General features: G+C 40.5%; 4 protein-coding genes across 4 annotated transcripts; 2 read left to right on the forward strand and 2 right to left on the reverse strand.

Moving 5' to 3' along the window:
- Positions 1 to 1,670: 1,670 nt before the first annotated feature.
- On the reverse strand, positions 1,671 to 4,501 carry arf6a (ADP-ribosylation factor 6a). The gene is made up of 2 exons (XM_051408025.1): positions 4,340 to 4,501; positions 1,671 to 4,206 (listed from the first exon to the last, which is right to left on the reverse strand). Exon 2 carries the CDS (start codon positions 3,477 to 3,479, stop codon positions 2,952 to 2,954), a length of 528 nt encoding a protein of 175 aa, XP_051263985.1. The 5' UTR covers positions 3,480 to 4,206; positions 4,340 to 4,501; the 3' UTR covers positions 1,671 to 2,951.
- Positions 4,502 to 6,953: 2,452 nt separating this feature from the next.
- Positions 6,954 to 15,281, forward strand: prpf39 (PRP39 pre-mRNA processing factor 39 homolog (yeast)). The gene is made up of 15 exons (XM_051407979.1): positions 6,954 to 7,111; positions 8,567 to 9,013; positions 9,818 to 10,011; positions 10,169 to 10,294; positions 10,607 to 10,725; positions 10,991 to 11,158; positions 11,458 to 11,638; positions 12,074 to 12,181; positions 12,286 to 12,450; positions 12,890 to 13,016; positions 13,220 to 13,488; positions 13,667 to 13,851; positions 13,949 to 14,032; positions 14,261 to 14,375; positions 14,622 to 15,281. Exons 1-15 carry the CDS (start codon positions 7,099 to 7,101, stop codon positions 14,709 to 14,711), a joined length of 2,391 nt encoding a protein of 796 aa, XP_051263939.1. The 5' UTR covers positions 6,954 to 7,098; the 3' UTR covers positions 14,712 to 15,281.
- Positions 15,282 to 15,807: 526 nt separating this feature from the next.
- Positions 15,808 to 17,659, forward strand: faua (FAU ubiquitin like and ribosomal protein S30 fusion a). Its single transcript, XM_051408030.1, has 5 exons — positions 15,808 to 15,890; positions 16,349 to 16,430; positions 16,564 to 16,708; positions 17,155 to 17,210; positions 17,428 to 17,659. Exons 2-5 carry the CDS (start codon positions 16,356 to 16,358, stop codon positions 17,551 to 17,553), a joined length of 402 nt encoding a protein of 133 aa, XP_051263990.1. The 5' UTR covers positions 15,808 to 15,890; positions 16,349 to 16,355; the 3' UTR covers positions 17,554 to 17,659.
- Positions 17,660 to 18,171: 512 nt separating this feature from the next.
- On the reverse strand, positions 18,172 to 20,408 carry fkbp3 (FKBP prolyl isomerase 3). Its single transcript, XM_051408023.1, has 7 exons — positions 20,273 to 20,408; positions 19,790 to 19,891; positions 19,498 to 19,599; positions 19,267 to 19,402; positions 18,961 to 19,028; positions 18,771 to 18,868; positions 18,172 to 18,529 (listed from the first exon to the last, which is right to left on the reverse strand). The coding sequence occupies exons 1-7, from the start codon at positions 20,375 to 20,377 to the stop codon at positions 18,475 to 18,477; spliced, it is 666 nt and encodes a 221-aa protein (XP_051263983.1). The 5' UTR covers positions 20,378 to 20,408; the 3' UTR covers positions 18,172 to 18,474.
- Positions 20,409 to 23,317: the final 2,909 nt, after the last annotated feature.

A 23,317-nucleotide genomic window follows, 5' to 3' on the forward strand; every position in this document is an offset into this window, starting at 1 on the left:
GCTGATGTAACATCAGGAGCCGTTTCAAAACTGCTCTCCCTTTTCACATTTCCTCTCTTTAGAAAAAAGCAAAATAGTTTGTAGATTTCACTTTGGAATTTCCACATGCACAATGGAAGTCATGAATGTAAAAAATCATAAGCAAACAGGATTATACTTGACGCTGCAGAGGCATTGCCCTCAACTGTTCAAATAAAGTGGCTCCATTACAATAGCGTGCTATGAAAATGAAGAATTCCTGCAAGTGTTGCTTTTAATTCACAAAAAATATATATATACTGGAAAGTGAGAGCAGTTTCAGGAGAGATAACAGGCTGTATCATTTGTGTGTCTATCTTTTGTGTAACTGCCGGTCCCTGTCCTTCATCCCGGACACGTCACATGCACACTACGGCTCCTGACACAGCAACAGGTCAAACTTCAAATCAGCAGCCACAGAACAAACAACACATGAGCAAATACAGAGATAGAGAGCAAGCATTCCTACACAGGAATTCCTGGACTGTGACTCTCCTGAACACTGCTATAGTAACATACTTTAATACCTTCAAAATGTAATCTTCCCAGGAAATTGGATAGTGGTCATTGTGCTACTACTGCTTAGCACGCAAGGTGAAAGTTATAGACATAAACCTGCTCTGGAATCAGTGTTTTACCTGTCAGTGTTTATCTTCAATCTGACACACTGTGACTGTTGTTGCTCACCGACCTACACCACCAATTTCCATGACAACTATTTTCTTCTTTCAAGCGTTTCCTGACTTCACACAGTGATGTCACTACCCACAATTCACACCCGCCTCGTTCGATGCATGTAGAGGGGAAGCCGACATTACACACACAGCTTTTATGGCCTTGGAAACCCATGAGCAGAGATGTACAGTACAGCAGTTAAAAAACAAAATTGAGGGAAAAGAATGGCTCTGAAACTGTGGCCTGATCTCAGGTCTGTGCCTTACGGCGACTCACATAATCAGGGCAAAATGCCAGGCTGACCTTTCGTGAGGCTGTCACCCTAACCTCAGCAGTTACACAAGACACTGCTCTCATTGAGTTCTCAGTTACCCGAATTTGCTCTGCTCATGAGCAAATTCTCACCAAAGAGTCAGATCTTTATCATGGTGAGAATATAAATTTTGGTTAGTAAGAAATGTGTCACCTCCGGTTTATAGAAATATCCTACTTTACTTTTAACCCTTCTTTAAATACACATGTAAAGTTAGTGGTTAACATTATAATGCTCTGAGTCCTGTTTCTTTCTGTGCTCTCTTTAAAAGTTTAGGCTGGTTGACTTTTACCCCTCAACGGTTCGAGAGTTGGATCAACTCCACATGACCGCTTTAAATTTGCTACCTTTGTTTGAAAATGTCAAAAGCCAAACGTGGAGTCAGTTTCCCCGTTCGACAAAGTGATACTATAAGACCATCGGCAATCACTACCCTGAAACTAGAGATCTCATCACTTATTCACAGCCAGTGACTCACACATGCAAGTGCAGAAAGGAAACAGGACGAGGCTCACTTCACTTCAGTTTGTTCTTACTAGTCCCTCTTTCAACCATTCGAAACTCTCACTTCCTCTATTGACGAGCTCAACTTTTTCAGAAGTGAAATATTACATTTGCTCCTAAACGATCACAGCTGCTTATTGAAAAGGCGTCACTTCCGTACTGATCTGGATATATTTTTTTATTATTTCATCAGCATAGCAAAAAAAGGGGAACAAAAGTGAAACAGAGCAGTATCTATGAACTATGAACAGAAGGTTGGCGTGTGCCTGCAGGACCTTAAAGTGTACAAGTGGATGATGATGATGATGGGTAAAGAAAAAGAAAAGAAGAAGAGGAAGGTAGCAGTCACTGAAGCACCTACGTTGGAGGTGGTGGGGGGGTTGGGGATTTTGAAACACTTGCTGGGGTCCAAAAGTCAGTCACAGAAAATCTACATGTGCACAGCCAGCTAGTTAGTAACCCCCACCCTCTCCCCTCCCACCCTCCTTCTCCTCCATCCCAAAGTGCAAACTCAGCAGCTCAGCATACCTTCTGTCGTAGACAACCGTCTTGATTTTGGGACACCTGTAAGCTGGGACCCTCCTAAGGCAGCTGAAACTACAAATACCCAACAGTAATGGAAGCTCTGGGAGAAAGAAAAGAGGTGATAATAAGACTGGTGGAAACAGATTCAGACCCTGAAACAACAAAAGTATATATCCGTATCACAGTGTGTGTGTATATCCAGCGTCCACATAGTGTCTTTCAAACTAAAACCGCCACAGCAGACACGATGGATGTAATCACAGCACAGGAAATAGGTACGATCACACTTCCTCAATCATCCCGGTACAATCAATTATGAAAACAGTTGCTTTTTTTTTTTCTCGAGGTCCAAACATTATACACATTCTTACAAATGACAGAGGCCGTTTGAGCCACGATAGTGATATGCTGATGTAGGTCGATGGTTTCGGGACTTTCTCATCCTTTGGACATGTAGCTGGGTCATGAGAATACTGAATGAGAGCTAAGTAAAAAGGGGGCGAAAACTCTAAGCGTGTCCCAAAGTCCCCTGAAAGAAATGATACAAAAGGAAAAAAAGGAGGAGAACAAAAGAATTTGCACCAAGAGCTCAAAATGAAGCTTATTGTATATTTAAACAGTACTGATTATACAGAAGGTGAACCAAAGCAAACTACTAAAAAGAAAAGCCAGCCAAAAAAAACCAAAAACAATTTGTCTTTTGTTTAAATGAAATCCAGGGGGGTTATAGTGAAGTCATCATTATCAAAAAAGAAAAATAAAACAAAATATATTTGCTACTCTCTTTGACATATATACTCAGCAGAGAGGTTGTGGTATTATTTGCTTCAGATTGCATTTTTTTTAACTCGTGTTTGCATTCTCAGCTACTTTCTTTGCCCTGAAGTCTCCAGGCTGGTGATGGATGGGAGGAACATTAGGATTTGTAGTTTGAGGTAAGCCAGGTCAGGCCCTCGTATAGTCCATCCCCTGTTGTTGCACACGAGGGCTGAACGTACCAATTCCTATCTCTGATCCGGGTCAGGCCTAGCTTCTCCTGGATCTCGTGGGGTTTCATGGCATCTGGGAGGTCTTGTTTGTTGGCGAAGATCAGGATGATGGTGTCCTTCATCTCCCGGTCGTTGATGATTCGGTGGAGCTCCTGCCTCGCCTCGTCGATCCTGTCCCTGTCGGCACAGTCCACCACGAAAATGAGGCCCTGGGTGCCGGTGTAGTAATGTCTCCAAAGTGGCCTGATCTTGTCCTGGCCCCCCACGTCCCACACGTTGAACTTCACATTCTTATAGGTGACGGTCTCTACATTGAATCCAACAGTGGGGATGGTGGTGACCGACTGTCCCAGCTTCAGCTTGTACAAGATGGTAGTTTTACCAGCAGCATCAAGTCCAAGCATCAATATTCTCATCTCCTTGTTGCCAAAAATCTTTGCCAGCACTTTCCCCATTTTGTTTGTTGTGCATAAATACTTTGTTAGAAGAAAAAACAAGGCTTCTCTAATGAGAGAAAAGAAGTGGTTTTCAATACAGCTGAGAAGTTAACAATTTCAAGTGTGTGCTGAGAGCCCTCCACGTGATGGCAGCGGTGGGCTGACACAAGTGTCAATATTCAAAAAAAAAAAAAAAAAAAAAAAAAAGGCTGCGACTTTCAAGTGTGTACAGTTGAATGACAGACCACTACAAATAGCTGGACTACGGGGGTCTGACCTGAGCGGGTGAGCATTCAGTGGGAGCACAGTGTGTGTAGCCCTCGCAGAATTGGGTGGGGATATATTTTCATGATCCACTGCCCTCCGATGTAGGAAGAAAAAATTACATCCCCTTGTTTTCAGACTTCCGTCAAAATCCACATTTCAAGCCTCCTTCAGAAACCCTGTTACTCTCAGTTGGGTTCGACTTAAGATCAGAGTAGCTTTTTCTTTCTTTTCTTTCCTTTTTTTTTTTTTAATAAAAAGCCTACTCTATAAATCAGGCCCTGTCCAAGCCCGGGGTTCCCACTTCCTCCTTGGCTGCCGGGCTGTCCACACTTGCCCTTAGCCAATTCCAGTCGATGAATCTCAAAGCACAGTTCTCATTAAAATACACCCGAACAGGAGCTCTCCGGTCCGTTTCTGCACCGGGACATCCAGAGGATCTCAAAAGGTCATTGATTCATCCGACTTTCTTCTCTTCCCCCTGTGACACAAGAGCGGTCCAGAGAAGGGAGGGGTGTTAGTACAGAGGACAACTTTGGATCCGAAAAAATATTCTCTCGGCGGATGGAAAAAAGCAAAACAAAAACAATGAACATAGAGAGCGGGCTAAATACCTGCGTCTGCGGCAATCATCCCCCAGTCCCCGGACCTTTTCTCCCCGCTCTTGCCGCTCTCTGGCTCTCTTCTTCCCTCTCTCTCTCTCTCTCTCTCTCTCTCTCTCCCCCTCTCTCTCTCTCCAGTCGTTCAGTCACAGCGGTGGCGGTGCTGTGTTACCGGAAAAGGTGCGGACCCAGATCAGCCGCCACTTCCTCTACACTGCTCACACACGCTAGTGCTGCGTTCAGGAGCTCTTCTCGAGCTCCGACATCAGAAGACTCGAAAAAACATCCGACTATAAAAGCATTGCACAGGAGCTCGGATACACTTTTGTGTTCGTATACTGTATTATGTTCTTCTAGTTGTGTTTATCTGATTATTTTTTACTATAATATGTATTGTTATTATTGTATATTTTAATAATTATACTTATTTATTTATTACTATGGGCTATTTTTATTGTTATTTATTACATAGGTTACTGCTCTTTGGATGATTTTTTGTATGTTCTATACAGATGTATGTCTGTATGTTGGTTGATTAAAAAAAGTAACTTTAAGCTCCTGAAAACGTATTTTCTCAGTCAGCTGCGATGTAATGGTATCTTACATAAACACACTATTTTTTAATAGTTAGAACAGTTTAAGTTACATTTGAGGTTTCTTTATTTTGTAGGTTAGAAAAAGGTAATGTCACATACTTCTCTGCACCAATCAGGATTTATCAATATTTAAATCAAAATCTGTTGACAGTTGGTGTGTCGTTTACTCACTGACAATCCAATCAGATTAAACCACACCCAATGAGTCCTGATGAAGCAGATTAGCTTCAGTTTAAGTGTTTGTGGACCAGTGTGAAGGATTTAGTTGCATCTAGCAGTGAAGTTGCAGGTTGCAACCAACCGAATACCGCTCGCCTTCCAAGCATGTAGTAAGAGAAACAGTGGCCTGTTCTGGGCTTCTGTAGAAACATGGCGGTTCAACACTGCAGACTTTGTAGAAGTCGACCCACACTCTCTCTGTGGATAAAAACTGCCCATTGTAAGGTAACAAACACAATGATTCTACTTTTCAGGTGATTATACTGCAATGAAAACATACCTATGAATGTACACCCACAGCCACACACTGCTCTAATTTGTTGGTCAAGTTCAGTGATGACATGACATTGACAGGACTACTGACAACGACGAGACAGAATAAAGAAGAGTGGTTAACAACCTGACAACCGAGAGTATCCTGACTGGATGTATGACTGCCTGCAGCAGTGTAAATATACAGTATATGCAAGTTATGCAGTTGCATAGGGGCCTGCAGCAGTTCAGGGCCCGTAATAGACCACTTGTATCTTCAGTGTTACTATATTCTACATGAAACATTCAGTCAGTGATGTCAATATGGTGCTTGTGCGGTTATGTTGTCATATGTGTTTTAATCTCTATTGGTGCTCCACCACCGATTTGGTGAAGTAGTCTAGTCTATCACTGTGCTGTCTTAGCCTTGCTATTATGAGCATCTATCTATCTATCTATCTATCTATCTATCTATCTATCTATCTATCTATCTATCTATCTATCTATCTATCTATCTATCTATCTATCTATCTATCTATCTATCTATCTATCTATCTATCTATCTATCTATCTATCACTTCATTTTACAATTCAATTTACATTTAATTCAGATTTCCGACTGTACCCAAAGGCATCATACGCCATTTCGCATGCGCGCTTCAAATAACTGAACTGCAGACCGGCCCATCAGCTACTGTTGACGCCATTTGAGCTTTCATTATGTGTTTAATCTGCTCCAATGTTACGTCTGCCTCAAGCATTAGGCCTGTCTATATGAAACAGATCTAAAGGTTTCACTTAGTGGCTCTAATGATCTCAGGAGAGGCTTTACGGCCGGGTCTTTCCGACATGTCTTATCATTCATTCAAAGAGGTTCCTGTATGATCAGTCTGTGACGTGGAGGTTGTGAGGGGGAACTACGTCTCAGACTGTCGAAAGCAGACAAATACTTAACACCTGCTTATTAAAACTGACTAAAAGGGGCTAATAACACGACCTACCCTATAATTACTGAAGAACCTGTGTCATGTTGGGGTGTAGGATATTATGAGGGCAGTTACTAGAAGTAAGAAGTAGTGATTCCAGAAAGCCTCAGGATTAATAATTTAAAAAGACGTATTTGCATCAGTGCCGTTGAAATATTACTCTAGGCTAATACATGTAATACAGCTCCTTTGACTGGCTGCTCAATACTATTTTAATTTATTTTTATTATATATTGAGAAGATTTACAAAACCATATTCAGGTTCCTCTGAACCATTATCAACCCGTATATTGTTTTTTCATAAACATATAGCATAAACACAAATTTTCCTTGAATGGTTACAATAATAATCATAATAAAATGATGAAAAACACTTTTATGTACCAGAGTTGGTAAATAAACTATTGAATGGCAACACTGTTTCACAACATATATCTTAGACATTTCTCTATTGCAATTATGGTTATGTATCTTTATATCTATATATATACAATAATAATAGTATATCATATAACGTTAATATTAATATGTAACTGCTGCCATGCCCCCCCCCCCCCCCCCTCCCCGCACACACGGGCGGGCGCTCTGCTGAGCATGCGCACTCTCTGCCTCGGCTCTTCCTCAAGAATGGTGGGCGAAGCGCGCCTGTCGATTGTAGGTTAGATCAAGTGACTTCGAAAAGCTGCACACAAGTTTCGTTGAAGTTGACCAAAATTTGATGGAAAATACTGGTAAGACCTCGAAACGCATCTTTATTCACGAAATTCTTGTAATGTGGCTAAAATTGTGGTAATTATATAGCCAGCTAACGCTAGCTACTAGTGGTACCGAGCTAACGTTAGTGAAACTGCCAACGTTAGCCGGCTAGCTAACGTGGGGAAGCCGCTGGCACCGACTATTAACTGGAGATGAAGGCAAACGCTTAGCACGTTGTAGTTGTTCTAGGTAGAAAAAGGTGAGTGAGATTTAAAATGTTATCGATTGTTATCCCAATGCAGAGCCCTGGTAAGATCACAAGTGAAGTTTACGAACTAAAAGCTGATATTTGAGTTCACGCTCAGCGTTACGTTAATGTTACTAAACGAGGGCTAATGTGAAGCTAACGTCAACCACTGGTCACCGTAGTGATACTTCTCAGGAAATAGATGGGACTCAAGGCCCAACTTCTAATTGAACTTTGGCTATGCAAACAACCTCGCGGGTGCAACATGGTCTCAAAAAAGCAAACATTGCTAAAGTTAAAGTCAACATTTATCGATTTTAATAGAACACGTATCGTGAAGTTTAGGAGTCATGCGCGGTGTTATTTAACTAAGAAACCGATCACGTGGATGCATTATTTTTAGTAGCTAACGCAAGGGTTTAAGCTAAAGCTGGCGTCTGTTTTAATGTTAGAACAAGGAAGTGTCCTGTAGCGCCAGCTGCTGCTGCTTCTGACCTTTTTTGGTGTAAAGCTAGTTCACGTTTGAAAATATCAGTATGAGATATTGCAACTTACAATACGGAGCAGCACTGTTAACGTACCACTTTTGAAGATAATTATTAACTAAGTGTTGAACTAGGAAGTTGTGAAATCGGTTTGCTTTTGAATGCTAGAAAGTGGAGCATGCTACCACACAAGTTAGATGAAGGTGAATGTTTGAGGTGATGAATAGTCTAAGATAAGATTACTTTTTTTCTTTGTCCCCATTAGGAGAAACTTAAAATGGACACATAGGGGAATGTAGTTCAAAAAGAGTACAGAAGTGGAGGTACAACAAGATATCTTAAAATAAAACATTACAAAATATGATAGAAAATATAAGACTATAACTGAAAGTATATACACTATGTCTCAATGAAGTCCAAGTTGTTAATATTGGCTCATTGTACAGCTAGAATTGTAATTTTTAGCTTTTCTAGACTGCCTTATACCTTACTATAATTCTACTAGACTTGTATTTGTATTTTTATTATTGCTTAATCTGCCAATAATTTTCTTAACCAATTAGTTGTTAAGTCCACAAAAAATGCCAATTTCAATTTCCCCAAGCCCAACTGTGATGTCTGTGATTACCTTGTTTTGTCTGACCAACACTCCAAAACCTAAAGATTTCAAATTTACTTTCATATATGGCAAAGAAATCCCAACCCAGGGAATATTTGGTATTTTTGCTCTGGTGATAATCCAACAATCTTTTTAACAGGCCTGCATCTCTCAGAAGACACCATTACTGGAATGCTGGACACTGAGTCCCCTGCCATGGAGAGCAATGGGGATGCCTTTCTTCCTGACCTTCCTGTTCTAGGCCAAGCTGCTCCCTGGTCCATGGACCAGGTTGCTCCAGAACCACTTACCAACATTTTGCCTGAGGACTCAGATGCGTCCCAGGATGCTCCTGGGGAACAGCAGCAACCAAATCAACAAATGAACTCAACAGAGCTGGGATCTGTGGAAAAGGCTGTGGAGCAGTTTCAGCTTGCCAGTGCTCAGCTCTTCCAAGAGGAGCAGCCTCCACCTCCACCACAGCCCGCAGAACAGCCAGAACAGCCAGAACCGCCATCAGAACACAAAACAGAGTCTGGGGAGTCTCAGCAAGACAGTCAGGAGAAGAGTTTAGTGCCAGAGGCTGTTGTCCCATACGGCAGTCTAGGTAATGAATAGTTGTTGTTTAGTTGTTTGCTTTTTGTCATGATTAGTTAGTTTACTTGAACAGAGCAAAACTTCATTCAACCATTCACTCAAACATTAGTGGTCTTTAGGGCTGTCATGATAACTGCAAAAATGAAATGCCGCGCTACTGATAAGCTATTGCCACAAATGCATGTGACGTGACGTCACATCATCACGTCACGTTCACCCGTTGTTTTTTTAAGACTGAAAAGTGTTCCAGGGTGGCAGGGCTGAAGAGACTCGACTAAGATAAGCACTGTTAAAAATGCACAAGAATTCTCTCTCTGCTACTCAATATCCCTCAATTCATGGAATCACAAGCACATTAGTGTCCCATGATTGCATCATCATTTTGCACAGGGTAACAATACCACACAGGAAAAAGTCACGTAGCCTCTCCCTCGCTCTGGAGTTTCTGGCTGGAAACGCCAACAGGTCCACTAATTATCCCAATTTGCCCCTAGTTAAACCAAAACAGGGGCAGGCAGGGGGAGACAGTGTGCAAGTGATTAGTGCTAGCAGTTATTACGATGAAACATCCTACTGTACCCATTTACTAAGCAATTCCCAAAAGTAAAGAAATACTAAAAGTACTAAAGTACTCTTGAGCTACCCTAAATTGCAGGGTACAGGGGAAATTCCCTCACTGCACATACCAACTGTCATTGGTTGATATGTGCAGCAAACAATATAAACATCCCTCTTATTGGTAATTTACCTTGCTTGCTCCTTTACTTAATCCCACTTAATTTATTTTTTAACGATTTCTTGTTAACTTCTCTAGAGGGGACTGAGACACCACAGGTCACAGAAGATGGCATGGAGCTGGAAGAACCATCTAAAGAGACAACAGAAGAAATGACTGTTTCTACAGACCTACAGCTGCCCAGTGAGTTTGAAAAACTCCTTAAAGGGTGTGAGGAGAACCCAGAAGACTTCAACGGCTGGGTCTACCTGCTGCAGTATGTGGAGCAAGAGGTAAGAGAAGACATGCAAATATGTTCAGTTTGTTACTAAAATTAAAGAACGTTTATTTTTTACATTTTGAGTTTAGTGAAATTCAGAATAACTGGATTATTATACTAAAAGTGAAATAGTAACATGGATTATTTTTGCTTTTACCTCTCCTTTGCAGAATGTCCTAACAGCTGTGAGAAATGCATTTGATGTATTCTTCCTACGCTATCCCTACTGCTATGGCTACTGGAAGAAGTATGCTGATATTGAGAAAAAGCATGGCAATATACAGGTTGCAGAAGAGGTAAATATCATAATTTTTGGGCACACACAGACACACTTGTTGCTTTCTTGTATTTAGTTGTTTTTTTTTTTTAGCTTTTACTTATTAAATATTTGGCTGGTCACCAGCTGGACTATTCTGTCCATGTCCCTATTATGTAATTCATTATTTTATTGGTACACTGAATCAACACAATGCACTTGTGTCTAAGTACTGGTCCTGTAGAGACTGTTTTGGCATTAAGGTAGAGTGACAACGACAGAGGCACTTTAATGAATGTAGTAAAATAGTTTCAGCCATTGACAGGCTTGTTTGTGATTGGTATCTCCCAAGGTGTACAGAAGAGGCTTGCAGGCCATTCCTCTCAGTGTGGACCTGTGGCTGCACTACCTGACCTTCATCAAAGAGAACTCAGACCCTAGTGACCCAGAGACTGAGGGACGCATTCGAGCGTAAGTGAAACACTCTTACTCAACTACTTATTTAGTATTTTTTCCCCTTTTCCGTGTTATGTGTTTCTTACTTGAATGCAGAAACTGTCTACAGTTGAAATATCATCGTCCATATTTTCTGTATAAATGTTTGAATTAAAGTAAATTGTATTACTAGTAATCGCAAATAGTTCATGTATTATGATTTTTGAACCTAGCTGGGCTAATGAGACAACACATAAAAAAAAAAAAAAAATTCATGATCTTTCCTTTTCATTTCTATTAGTGCCTATGAACATGCAGTGCTTGCGGCAGGCACAGACTTTCGCTCAGACCGTCTGTGGGAGTCCTTCGTCAACTGGGAGACAGAGCAGCAGAAGCTAGCTAACGTCACCGCCATCTATGACCGCATCTTGGGCATCCCAACCCAGCTGTATTCTCAGCACTTCCAGAGGTAGGTGGTGGGGAAACAGAATAAAACTCTTCTTGCAGACATGTTGTGTCTGATTGTATCAGCTCCTCAGTGTTATCCAGAGACACAGGTTCTCTGTAGTTAAAAAAATACAGTTCTTTATAAATGTAAAGTAAACATTGACCAGAATTGGGCCATCTCTTTCTTTCACTTAGCTCCATGCAACACAGAGAGACATTTTTTCCCTTTAAGCCATTTTGAATAAAATAACACTGACATCTAACATAATTTGAAACAGTTCTTGGAGTTAACTTGTATTTGCCCGTTTTTAATCTTTGCAGGTTCAAAGATCACGTGCAGAGCAACAACCCCAAACACTTCTTGTCAGAAGAGGAGTTTGTTCAGCTGAGACTTGAGCTCTCTAAAGCCAGCCTATCCGCAATGGTCGGTGAAGATGACGAGACACCTGTTGCCCAGGAGGAGCTACCACCTGGTACAGAGGATCTTTCGGACCCTGCTAAGGTATAAATTCAACTATCCTGCAGGGGAGACACATTTCCAAAAGTACTGCTTGCAGGGGGTTAGCAGGAGCTTGCCTTTTCTCCATGATGAGATGGAAAGAAAGCTGTGTTCAGGTTTGAAGAGGTGTCTTTATGTCAGCAGCCAAGCCACTGAATGCCAGGGGGGGATTCAAGTTGGCATCCAGTCAGGGACTCGCCCTAAAACTAAAAGGATCAACCGTGGCCCATTGACCCCAGAACCTGCACCCAGAGGCTGATATGCAGGGTGCATACATACCTCCCCCCTCTCTACAGGCTTCTTGTCTCTGGCAAGCTCATGGTGATGTAAATCTTTGGCTGCAGGACTAGCAGTTTTGACATCAAGTGGAGAATGTCATATGGTGACACGTACATGAGGGCGTTGACCATGTGTTTTTTTGTGTGTGTCTTTATGTAGAGAGTGACAGAGATCGAGAATATGCGCCACAAGGTGATCGAGGTTCGGCAGGAAGTGTTCAACCACAACGAACATGAAGTCAGCAAGCGTTGGGCCTTTGAAGAAGGGGTATGTTTCTTGTTTTCTTCACAACTATGTTAATTCTTGGGGGGGACATTTTTTCTTTTTATTCTTTGACACCGTAAAACAAACATTTATTATTGTCTTTTTAGATTAAGAGACCATACTTCCACGTCAAAGCCTTAGAGAAGACCCAGCTGAACAACTGGAAGGAGTACCTGGACTTTGAAATTGAAAACGGGACACCAGAGCGCGTGGTCGTTCTTTTTGAGCGATGCCTCATCGCTTGCGCACTCTACGAAGAGTTTTGGACCAAGGTAATGTATCCTTTACCCCTCTCTCACTCCCGCTACCTCCCTGCACTTCCCCATCCACGATGATATCACATCGACACAGTAAATCGTCCTGCACTCTCTTTGCGTGTAACGTTGATATGTGACTGTATCTGTTGTATTAGGGGATGGCCAGCTTGCCACACAAGATTTGACTGCAGCATTTGCCAACTACTACGTTGCATCTTCTTCGTCTCCCACTACCTTACAGAAACTTATCTAATTGGTTCCATGAAGGTGCTGATGGGTTTACACAGAAAATTTCTAAAAACGATCTTGTCAATGAAGAAATTCACTGTTTCTGTCAACTGAAAATTTAGGTTTAAAATATGTTGTCTCTTTTGCCTTTCTCTTTCTCCTCTGTTCTTTTTCTCTGTCCTCTCCTGCATTTCTTCCAACTCGCTTTCTCTTTTTCACTCTGAAGTATGCAAAATATCTAGAGGGCTACAGCACTGATGGTGTGAGACATGTCTACAAGAAGGCGTGTACCATCCATCTGCCCAAGAAACCAGCCACCCACCTGCTGTGGGCAGCCTTCGAGGAGCAGCAAGGTGAGTGACACTCAAAGCAACTTGCAAATTGAACACAGTGAAATTACCAAAAGTTTATGAGAAGTATCTCTTTGAGTATGAATAAATGACCTCTTAGGGTGTATCTACATGTGTACATAGTGATACAGACTTTTAAAAACAAGAATGCATTTAATTTGACTAAGTTTGGTCATACTGACAGTATTCTGCTTTACTTTGCCCAGGCAACGTAGATGAGGCTCGTGGCATCCTGAAGTCCCTAGAAGCATCAGTCCCAGGTCTGGCCATGGTGCGCCTTCGGAGAGTCAGTCTGGAGCGTCGTCATGGTAACTTGGAGGAAGCGGAGGCCTTGTTAAGGGAGGCCATGGAGTCTGCGAAGAATGCTACTGAGACATCGTTCTATGCTGTGAAGCTGGCCAGGCAGCAGATGAAGGTGCAGAGAAGTCTGAGCAAAGCCAGGAAGGTGCTGCTGGATGCTATTGAAAAAGACCAGGTGAGAGCTGGTCGATGACCTTCGACAGTTTTTCAGTTGAGCACAATTTAAAACAGTCCACATTACTTTTAAAGATAATGAACTGCCTTAATGTATGCAATAAAAAAATTATATTATAACTTTTCACCCAGGCTATATCGCAAAGGTTGTGACATGCTAATATTTTGTGGCTTTACAGACGAGTCCAAAACTCTATCTAAACCTGCTTGAGCTGGAATACAGTGGAGATGTGACGCAGAATGAGGCTGAGATCTTGGCTTGTTTTGACCGGGCCCTGAACAGCCCGATGCCTCTTGAATCCCGCCTTCTCTTCAGCCAGCGCAAGGTCGAGTTCCTTGAGGACTTTGGCAGTGACATCAATGTGTGAGTTTTTAATTACTTTTAGACAGTGGTTGAGTATTATGAATGGGGTTGTCATGTTTGACATTGAGTCATTTTCTTTTCTTTTAAAATCTTGTAGGCTTGTGGCTGCATATGAGGAACATCAGAAACTACAGAAAGACAGCGAACCCTCAAAGAGGAAAGCCGAGAACGGATATGACAGGTGGATAACGGAACAGGGCTTGGGTCACATCAACACATCATTAAATTCATAAGTTTGTCAAATAATAGCAGTCCAACTAAAGTGTCCTGTAGTTAGTTTTTCATTGTATGACAGACTGTAGCACCTCTAAAACGTTACCAATGTAGTGTAGGTACTACAGCATCCCATACTAATCTCGGCAATGCGACTAGCAAGGGATTTTACTAACTTGAAACTATTTGTCTCCAGCTCTCAAGAACCTGATGCCAAGAGGCAACGTGTAGATGACCCTTCCGCAGGTGCAGCAAACGCACTGACAGACACACAGGCCAACAACTCTGCATACAACTACAACTGGTACCAGGTAGGTTTCTTATCTGAGCAGTTGATGGCACTGAATAAACTTACTTTGACTTTGTCACACCAGCATGTATGGCCATATACAGCTTTTATTATGTGTATTTTATAGTAAGAACTTATTTTAATCACAATGGGTTGACAAAACTAGAAATGTTAAGTCATGTTTTCTTTAAGCCTGTTGAAATGTTCAGTGATCAGGTTACTCAACTTTTTTCTCTTTTTTTAAATTTATTTATTTATTTATTTTTAGCAACAATACGGCGGTTGGGGACAAAACTCCTGGGGCCAGTACAACCAATATGGCCAGTATAACCAGTACTACCCTCCTCCCCCAACATGATGGACACAATCCTGGCATGAAGATGGAGACTCAGAGGAAAGCATCCTTTCTGACCTGCCTAAATCTCTGAACAAGACTACTTAACAGGGTGTCATGGAGATTTTAACCACAGAAACTGATTTGTTCCTTTTCTGGTTTAAAGTGTGCTAATCAGTTAAATTACACTTTGTAGCTATTGTTTGGAATATAATACACTTGGCCCTCCATGGCAGTCATGTTGATCAGTCATGTTCTTTAAAAACCTTCAATTGCTACATCCATCATCTCCAACACTGGCTGCTTTTTTGGGGTTCATTAATGCATGTTATTTGTGAAGGCAGTTTATTTTTCCCTGTGTGATAAAAGCTTTTTAATTTTTAGATCGGATTACTTAGTTTGGTCTCTTTCTTTGTGTTTAAAGATTAAACTTGTAAAGGAGGCATTGATTGATGTACCTCTGAGTCGTGTTTCTTCCCAAATTGAAAGATTTTTAATATTTCATGGTTATGTTTCCATAAATACAATGAAGAGTTCCTCCTTTTTTATTTTGACTTGATTTCATAATAAAGAGATTGATATCCTGAAATGTCACTTGTTGTTTTCATCATCCTTTTCATTCCTTAATAGCTCAAAGTACTGCTGAGTATCTTTATGAAATATTTACAGACATTACACACAGTTCTTCATTTAAGTATTTATATTTAAGCACAGAAATAATCTTATCTACATGTTCTGATCACCTAATATGTAACAATATTACATTTTGCCTATATTGAGCAGTGATTTACAGTGAAATATAAAGAGTTGACAGCTTAATATTTATTTAATACATACTGCTGACTCACAGAAGTCAATCTAGTCTTTAGTTTTAAATTCCCAAATAAACCATGGCCTTCTCAAACCACAGTATCTTGTAATGAGCTTGTAAGGAAATATTTAATTGTAATTTAATTTGATTTCTCAGACGTGTTTTAGCTTTGTGTTATTAAAATGCAACACACTGAGTTGTTACCGGTTCAAACAACTGCAAAAGCAATTATTGATTCACAAACAACTTTTTTCTCAAATACTTCCATCCTCCAAAGCGTGATGGGCGTGGCCATCGATTCTGACAAGGCTTACGTAAGTCCGCACATGCGCAGTGTCGGCCCTTAAACAGCCCTTTCTATGCTTAGCGTTGAACGACTAGCATCAAACGAGGTAAGGCCTGTGCAATTTAAGTGAAAAAACCTAAATATATTAGACCCTGGTAGATTTTGGTAATCTAATAGAGCAACCTTATCATAATTTGTCACGTTTTACATTTTATTTAGAAGAATTACGAAACATTTTGCGTGTTTGTAAGCGACTTTACGAAACGCGTGCCCCATGCGGCTAGTTAAGCTAGCACAGCATTAGCGAGATACCAAGAGAGACGAGTCAGTTCCAGCTCCCGGCACGTTGTCGGCACTATTTCTCATCCATTTTAAACTTCCCAGTTTTGTGACGAGGTATACTTTTGTTAGTGTATTTATACGTGTAACTTATGTAACAGTCTCAGACACAGGCACAACGTGGCGGGGTTAGTAGTCAGTGTTCATAAAATAAATCCACAAGCATATTTCCGCATAGTATTTAAAAGTACTAAAGACGCTTGGCCCTTTATTGTTTTCTTCCAGCATCAAGATGCAGCTCTTCTTGCGTGCCCAGAACACTCACACCCTTGAGGTGACCGGACAGGAGACTGTTGGCCAGATCAAGGTAAAATGTGTACAAGTTGGTGAGAATACACCAGACCTTTGGTTTCAAACTAGTCATAATTTGGATGTCATTGATCTGTGTGAACCCATGTGGGAAGGGATTTAATAAAAACGTTTCTTTTGGTGTCTCTTAGGCCCATGTCCAGGTTCTGGAGGGTCTCCTGGTTGAGGATCAGGTGCTGTTGCTTGCTGGATGCCCACTGGAGGATGATTCCTGCCTGGCATCCTGCGGTGTCTCAGAGCACTGCACCCTGGAGGTAGCTGGCAGGCTGCTGGGAGGTGAGTGCACTGGTGCAACCCACAACTGTTTGTGGAAGAATATACTTTTGAAGGCAGGGAGCGATGTAAACTCATCACTCAGAATTTTCAATAATCTTTTAAAAGACTGAAATTGTGTTTTCAAAGTAAGATTAATCACTCATCCACACAAAAACATGGTACACATGCTGGCCTTCAAAGTCAAAAGCTTAAGTTTCTCTTTGATCACAAATACTTAATTGTGACTGAGCACATAACAATTTGTCTGGGTGTGCTGCTGGCTAAAACCCAAACAAGCCGCAAGCCCTTATATGTAAGATCATCCTCAATAAATACATATACACGCAATATGTAAATGTTTTATTAGATTATGGACCCGATGTTAGTGTTTTGAAAAAATGTGTACGTCAGTGTCTGAACTAGTTTGTCCCAATTAACTATTCCATTTCTCCTTTTCCTCTCCTCAGGTAAGGTTCACGGCTCTCTGGCCCGTGCCGGAAAAGTGAGGGGACAGACACCCAAGGTAATCGATTTTACACTTTCTGGCACCTCATCTTCCAGTATAATACAAACTCATACATTTACCCCTTTTTATTGACCTTAAAAACACATTGTATAGCACTTAGAATGCTTGTATATGTATGAAAATGTGTTCTGTTCTGGATGTGCTAGTCTTTAAGATGGATACATTAAAATACATTATCTTAGAGAACTAACAGATGCCTGTAACCCTCTTCCAGGTTGACAAGCAGGAGAAGAAGAAAAAGAAGACTGGCCGTGCTAAGCGTCGCATCCAGTACAACAGACGCTTCGTGAATGTTGTGCCCACCTTTGGAAAGAAGAAGGGACCCAATGCCAACTCCTAAGTGCTTCAATGCCTGAGAGTAAAACGGTCATCACCATCCATCAGTTTTTACCAAGTTAAATGTTATCCTGCTGTACAGAATAAAAAAATTGGCTTGGACAAAAGAACTGTGTGTGTGTGTGTGTGTGTGTGTGTGTGTTTTATCCTGCAATAAAAGGGGCAACTTCGGATTAGTTGCTGGGTGTTGTCACACAAAAAACCCCATTACCCTGTTTAAAATGATTTTTAATAGAAATGTATGGTTTCTTTTGAAAAGTCTGTTAGCTTATGTTTATACTGTTTGCTTCATTTAATAACCAGATGGTGCTATTGTACAATGTAACTAAACAGATGACATGTCCCCGTTAAGGTGCAGTTTATTGCCTGTTTCTAAATTGGTGGTGTCTGTTGTACATAATGGACAATTCAGATTTTAGCAGTGTCAGTAAACCTGAAAGCCAGTGCACAAAAGTATTGGTAACTTATAGTGGAACAGGAAATTAAAATATTTGATGGCATAGGTTCTCTGCTGATGTCATCCATGTGAATTGTAGTTAAAATGCACAAATTGACATTAACCTATATGTATTTGTAAAATGATTTAAAAACCAGGAAGTTAATTGTCATTCAATACTACGAATTCAGTCTCTGAAACAGGTTTATTTATCATTTACATTGTACATGCAAAAGAACAAAACAAAATACAGAGAATAAGGTTTCAGGGCATCTCATATATACATTATTGACAGGCCAGCACATTTGGGCCAAAACGTAAAACATTGTAATAATTGGTCATCATTTCTTGTAAGGTGATGACAAAGTAGAAATAGAACAGCGCAGTCCAAATGCCATTTTAACTTGAAGCTTTACAACAAGGTTATCGAGTATTTCTTTTTTTCCCTCCGTCCTTGAAATGTAGTGCATGCTGGCCAACGTTTGTCAGTTAATCCACAGCCACCAGCTCGACCTCAAAAATCAGCTTTGCGTTGGGTGGAATTCTGGTAGTGCTGGAGTTAAGGAAAGTACAACAGACAATGCTAATTACACCTGCAGGAAGGAAATGAAGTACACTCCCAAATAAGATTCAGCCCCACAGTACAATACCTGAACCTGAGCTGTGTAGGCAGGACCATTTTAAAAACCATTCAACTAAAATGAACCATCACATTATAAACACATACAGTGTATTAACACGACATGCACAAAGTGAAGCACAAAATCAGCCAAAGAAAAGGATACTTGGAATCAGGGAGACCCTTCTTTCCGTAGGCCCACTCTGGTTCAATCTCCAATCGGGCTGTTTCACCCTTGCTCATTGTCAGAATGGCCTCATCCCACTGTGAAAGTAAAGGATTGCAGATGATAACGTGTCATATGAGGAACTAAAACATTTTGATGAACAGAGCAAAAAAACATCAGAATCACTCACTCCTCTGATGACTCTGCCCAGGCCAGCTTTGAAGCTCAGTGGTTTAGTTTGTTTCTTCTTTCTTGCAGCTGCAGAGAGAGAACAGACGTTTGAACCCACTTCAATGGGGATTTATTTGAGCTCTATCTGTAACCATGGAAGACAAGTGCTCTAACAGTATTGACAGTTCAATTAGGTGATGAAAAGCTGGTTTTAAAAGGCTCAAGGGTTCTCTAGAGTTTGCTTCTTAGAGAAATTACTAATTGTATATTAATTTATTTTGGGTGCAGTATGACTTTAGGGTCTTTAGGGGACTATCACACTTACCAGCGGGGATATTGGTGTCGAAGACAGTTCCATCCTCTAAAGTACCAGTGTACCAGCAGCTCACATTCTCTCCTTTCTTTGGAAAGTTTGTCTTGTCACCTTTCTTCAGCACAGACTTGGTGTACTTGGGCGGACCCTATGAAAAGCAAAGCAAAGGTGGTTCATAATAATTTGTATATGTTTGCAAAGGAAAAAATTAAATAACATCCCCTCAATTAAACAAACAAGTACCTCGTCCACGACTTCTGTCTTGACCTCTTTGGGCTTCTCTTCAATTTTAACAGCTTTCACCTGCTCGGTCATTTCTTCAACTGGCTCTGTGCCTTTAAACCTCTGCAAATAAAAAAATAACAGCATGAAACACACACACACACACACACACACACACACACACACACACACACACACACACACACACACACTACTGAGTGAGTGTGTGGGCCATTGCAGCCTGTTTACCCCCACCCCCCACCAGCATGCAGAGTCACCATGCACAATATAAAGTCTCATTATCATCACTTACTTTGCTCTCAAAGAGCTGATCATAGGCAATAATCAGTTGTTCTTTCTTTGCGGTTTTGGCAACATTCTTGATGTTTCCCAGCAACTTGTGCTCATTGAGGAACTGAGAGGAAAAATGTAATTAGAGAGAGTTAACAGATAGTATCTTTGTTCATCATCTGTGTGCTCCTGCGCAAAATCACTGGCAGGGTTTCGGTTCTAGTTATATTAAAATATGTCAAACAGTAAATGCAGCCGTGTCTGCCCCTGGTCGACTGAAACAAGTGAACATGTGAATATATGTGAATTGTGCAGCACTATAGTGTGTAAATGTCGCTCTGCATTGTTCCACATTGTGCCTAGCTACATGCTAAAGCATAGCAGGCTTCCCAATGAGGCTTCCCTAGCTAACCACGCAGCATGCTGCAGCTCAAAGTGACCATTAACATTTTAACCCACAAACATTCAAAGTAAAACCACAAACAGACTGAAGTGATACACGTACCGAGTGGGCTGCATTGTCCTGAATGAACTTTATAATGTCTTTTTTGGGTAAATCATCACTTTTGAGCTGCTCATCGCTCCACTCCCGTGTTGGTTCAGCCGCCATTTTGAGGCGAACTGATCAACTTTGACCCCCGTGGCGTATATTAAAAACTGCAAAGACATTTTGTTTTATTGTCAACATGTATTATATATATTTTAATTCACCCCGTCACCTGTCAGGTTATATTCTTGACGTTTTAGTCATAAAGTAAGCGCACTGGAGGGAAAACAAATTGTGAATGTTGAATCAATCAATAATCATTAAATTGATAAGATACGGACACATTATGAACCTAACTCTATGATGAGCTTTTAGTCACAAATAAGACTAATCAGAGCAAACTACAACGACTTACATCTGTCCAACATGTGTTTCCTGCCACTTAGTGGACAAATAATGTAAGTTTTCAGTAGGAGAAGTTACTGTCAGCTGTGGTTAATATATATAACTATCATAAAGAAGAAAATACTAGCATTAAAATAAAATAAATGCCACACATAATGAAACACTATTGTTTTAGCTTTGAGTCATGAGTGACAGAAATGTAGTTCAGATTTTTACCACATCCAACATCTCTGAGGAAGACATGTGTCTGATGTGGACGTAATATAATAGAAACAGACCTGTCCCCCATTCTGTGAAATAAAAATATTCTTTGTATGTTTGACATAAAACATCTTCCATTGTCCATCACTTGTTCATATACGAAGGTTTGTCAGTGATATTTCCAGTACTTTCTCCCATCTTTAACCCTTTCTGTGCTTGCTCACGCTTTCTTATTTCCTTTTATTCCTCTCTGTGGTGGAACACAGAAAAACACTTGTATATATTGTGTAGCAGTTGCATACACGTGTAATCCAGCTCAAGATGAGGGCAGTTTAACACACAATAAATCCTGCTCATGACAACTTTACCTCCATACCAGGAGGAAAAGCTGCTGTGATTTATATAACAACCTCCTGTGATTGTCTGGATTGTATTAACTTTAAGGCAATCACCTCATCTGAGCCTTTGACTGATGACCCTGCATGTATTGACCTTATAGGAGAGAGATACAAGTCACAAATGTACAAATGTTACAGTGAGACAACTAAAAGACAACCAATATTCCCAGACAATGTCATTTCTTCCAATATGTGTCGCCTTGCTCTCTTGGAATTTATCAGTAAATGAGGTTGTGAGAAAACACAAATTAATGTTTAGAATTGTTGTTATTTTGTGATATGGGATTTGTTGAGAAATTAATACATGTCTGTTGACAAGACCTGATATTTCAAGTCAGTAAGGGACACATCTGAAAACAGGTAAGATTAAGCCATATTGGATCACATCACCAGGACAGGAATTAGAGGGGTGGCATGGGGTGCTAGCTGCCATCACTAAAAATGCCGGGCCACCCCAGTTTGGCGTCAAATGCTGTCAAAAATAACATGTGTTAAATAACCATTATCATGGCCACATTTTAGACTAAGTGATACACTTGAGTTCAAAGAAAGATAAATATATTTGGAAATAGTAATGTACAATAAGGTAATGATACTGAGTTAAAATATATTAGTTTGCAGGCTTTTCCAAGCAGATATTGATACATGTGATTGTTTGTGATAAAATTAGCTAAATCCACCCCTGCACATTAAACTTATGGAAGTGGGTATTTTGTAAAGCAGTCCACACCTTGTATAATTGATATCACTCTTTTTGCAATATTTGTGAATGACTTGGCTCTACAGATTAAGGAAGCTAATTTAGGCATATGCTTGGATGATTTTAAATTGGGTACTTTATTATATGTGGATGATACAGTGGCTCAGTAAAAGAGTGGGTTGTCCTCTAACTGCAGGATTGTCGGTTTGACTCCCCAGCTCCCCCTGTACATATGTTGAAGTGTCCTTGAGCCAGACACTGAACCCCAAGTTGCTCCCCAGGCACCTATGGCTGCTCACTGCTCCAAGTTTAGGGTGGGTCACATGCAGAGGACAAAATTTCAATGCAATGAAATACTGAAAATATGACAGTTAAGGCTGAAAGACCCTGATTGTTGTTCTTCTGTTGGCTGAGTCTGACCTGCAGAATATGTTAAAGGACCAGTGTTTAGGATCTAGTGGTGAAGTTACAGTTGCCACCATCTGAATACAGCTCAGCCTCCAAGAGCATAAGAGAAATGACGGTGGCCACAAAACTCGCAGTTTGTCTGTTCTGGGCTACTGTAGAAACCTGGCAGATCAACATGGCGTCTTCGGTAGAAGAGGACAAGCTTCCTCTGTAGATAAAAAGAGCTCATTCTAAGGAAACGAATACACAACAATTCCTTTATTCACAAAATATTTAATGGAATGTTATATTTCATTTCTGATTATAGTTCTTAAATGTTACACACTGGACCTTTAAATGTGGTTCATTTATGGTGTTGTAAGTGGAAATGACAATAAATCAGAGAAAAATATAAATAATACATTACAGAGAGGAAGGCACATACAAGAAGGACACAGAGAATTAGTTTTGGCTCAGTGACTTTATATACATACTTACTAGGTTTTTCTCCTGATGAATTGATGACTCTGCTGGGAGCATGCATGTGTATCCCCAGTATTAAACCATGCTACAGAGATATAGAGCTTAAAAGAGCCTAAAACCGATGTTTTCTTGGGGTTCATAGATTTACAGGATAGACAGAATAAATTAGAAGGTGTTTATGCGCATGGAGTAAATCACACATGGGCCAAAGGTCCTTGCTCAGTTATTTAAGAGGTGATTATGCCGTATATCTCAGGTGTAATGTTAACTTTATTGAACGTAAGCTTTTAAGTTTAAAGTCCAGTTACCTTTCTATTCTCAGAGTTGAATATGCAGCACTCTGGTCCTGGCTTGCATGCATTTATGGTGTCTTGTGTGCTGCTCATAGTTACACCCATAACTCAATAATTTCATTAATTCATCAGAATATAATTTGTACCTTATCTGATTTTCCTCCACACAGTCATTCATTTCCACTGTGTACAGATC

The sequence above is a fragment of the Dicentrarchus labrax genome, unplaced genomic scaffold (assembly GCF_905237075.1).
Source record: "Dicentrarchus labrax unplaced genomic scaffold, dlabrax2021, whole genome shotgun sequence".
Classification (NCBI taxonomy): domain Eukaryota; kingdom Metazoa; phylum Chordata; class Actinopteri; family Moronidae; genus Dicentrarchus; species Dicentrarchus labrax.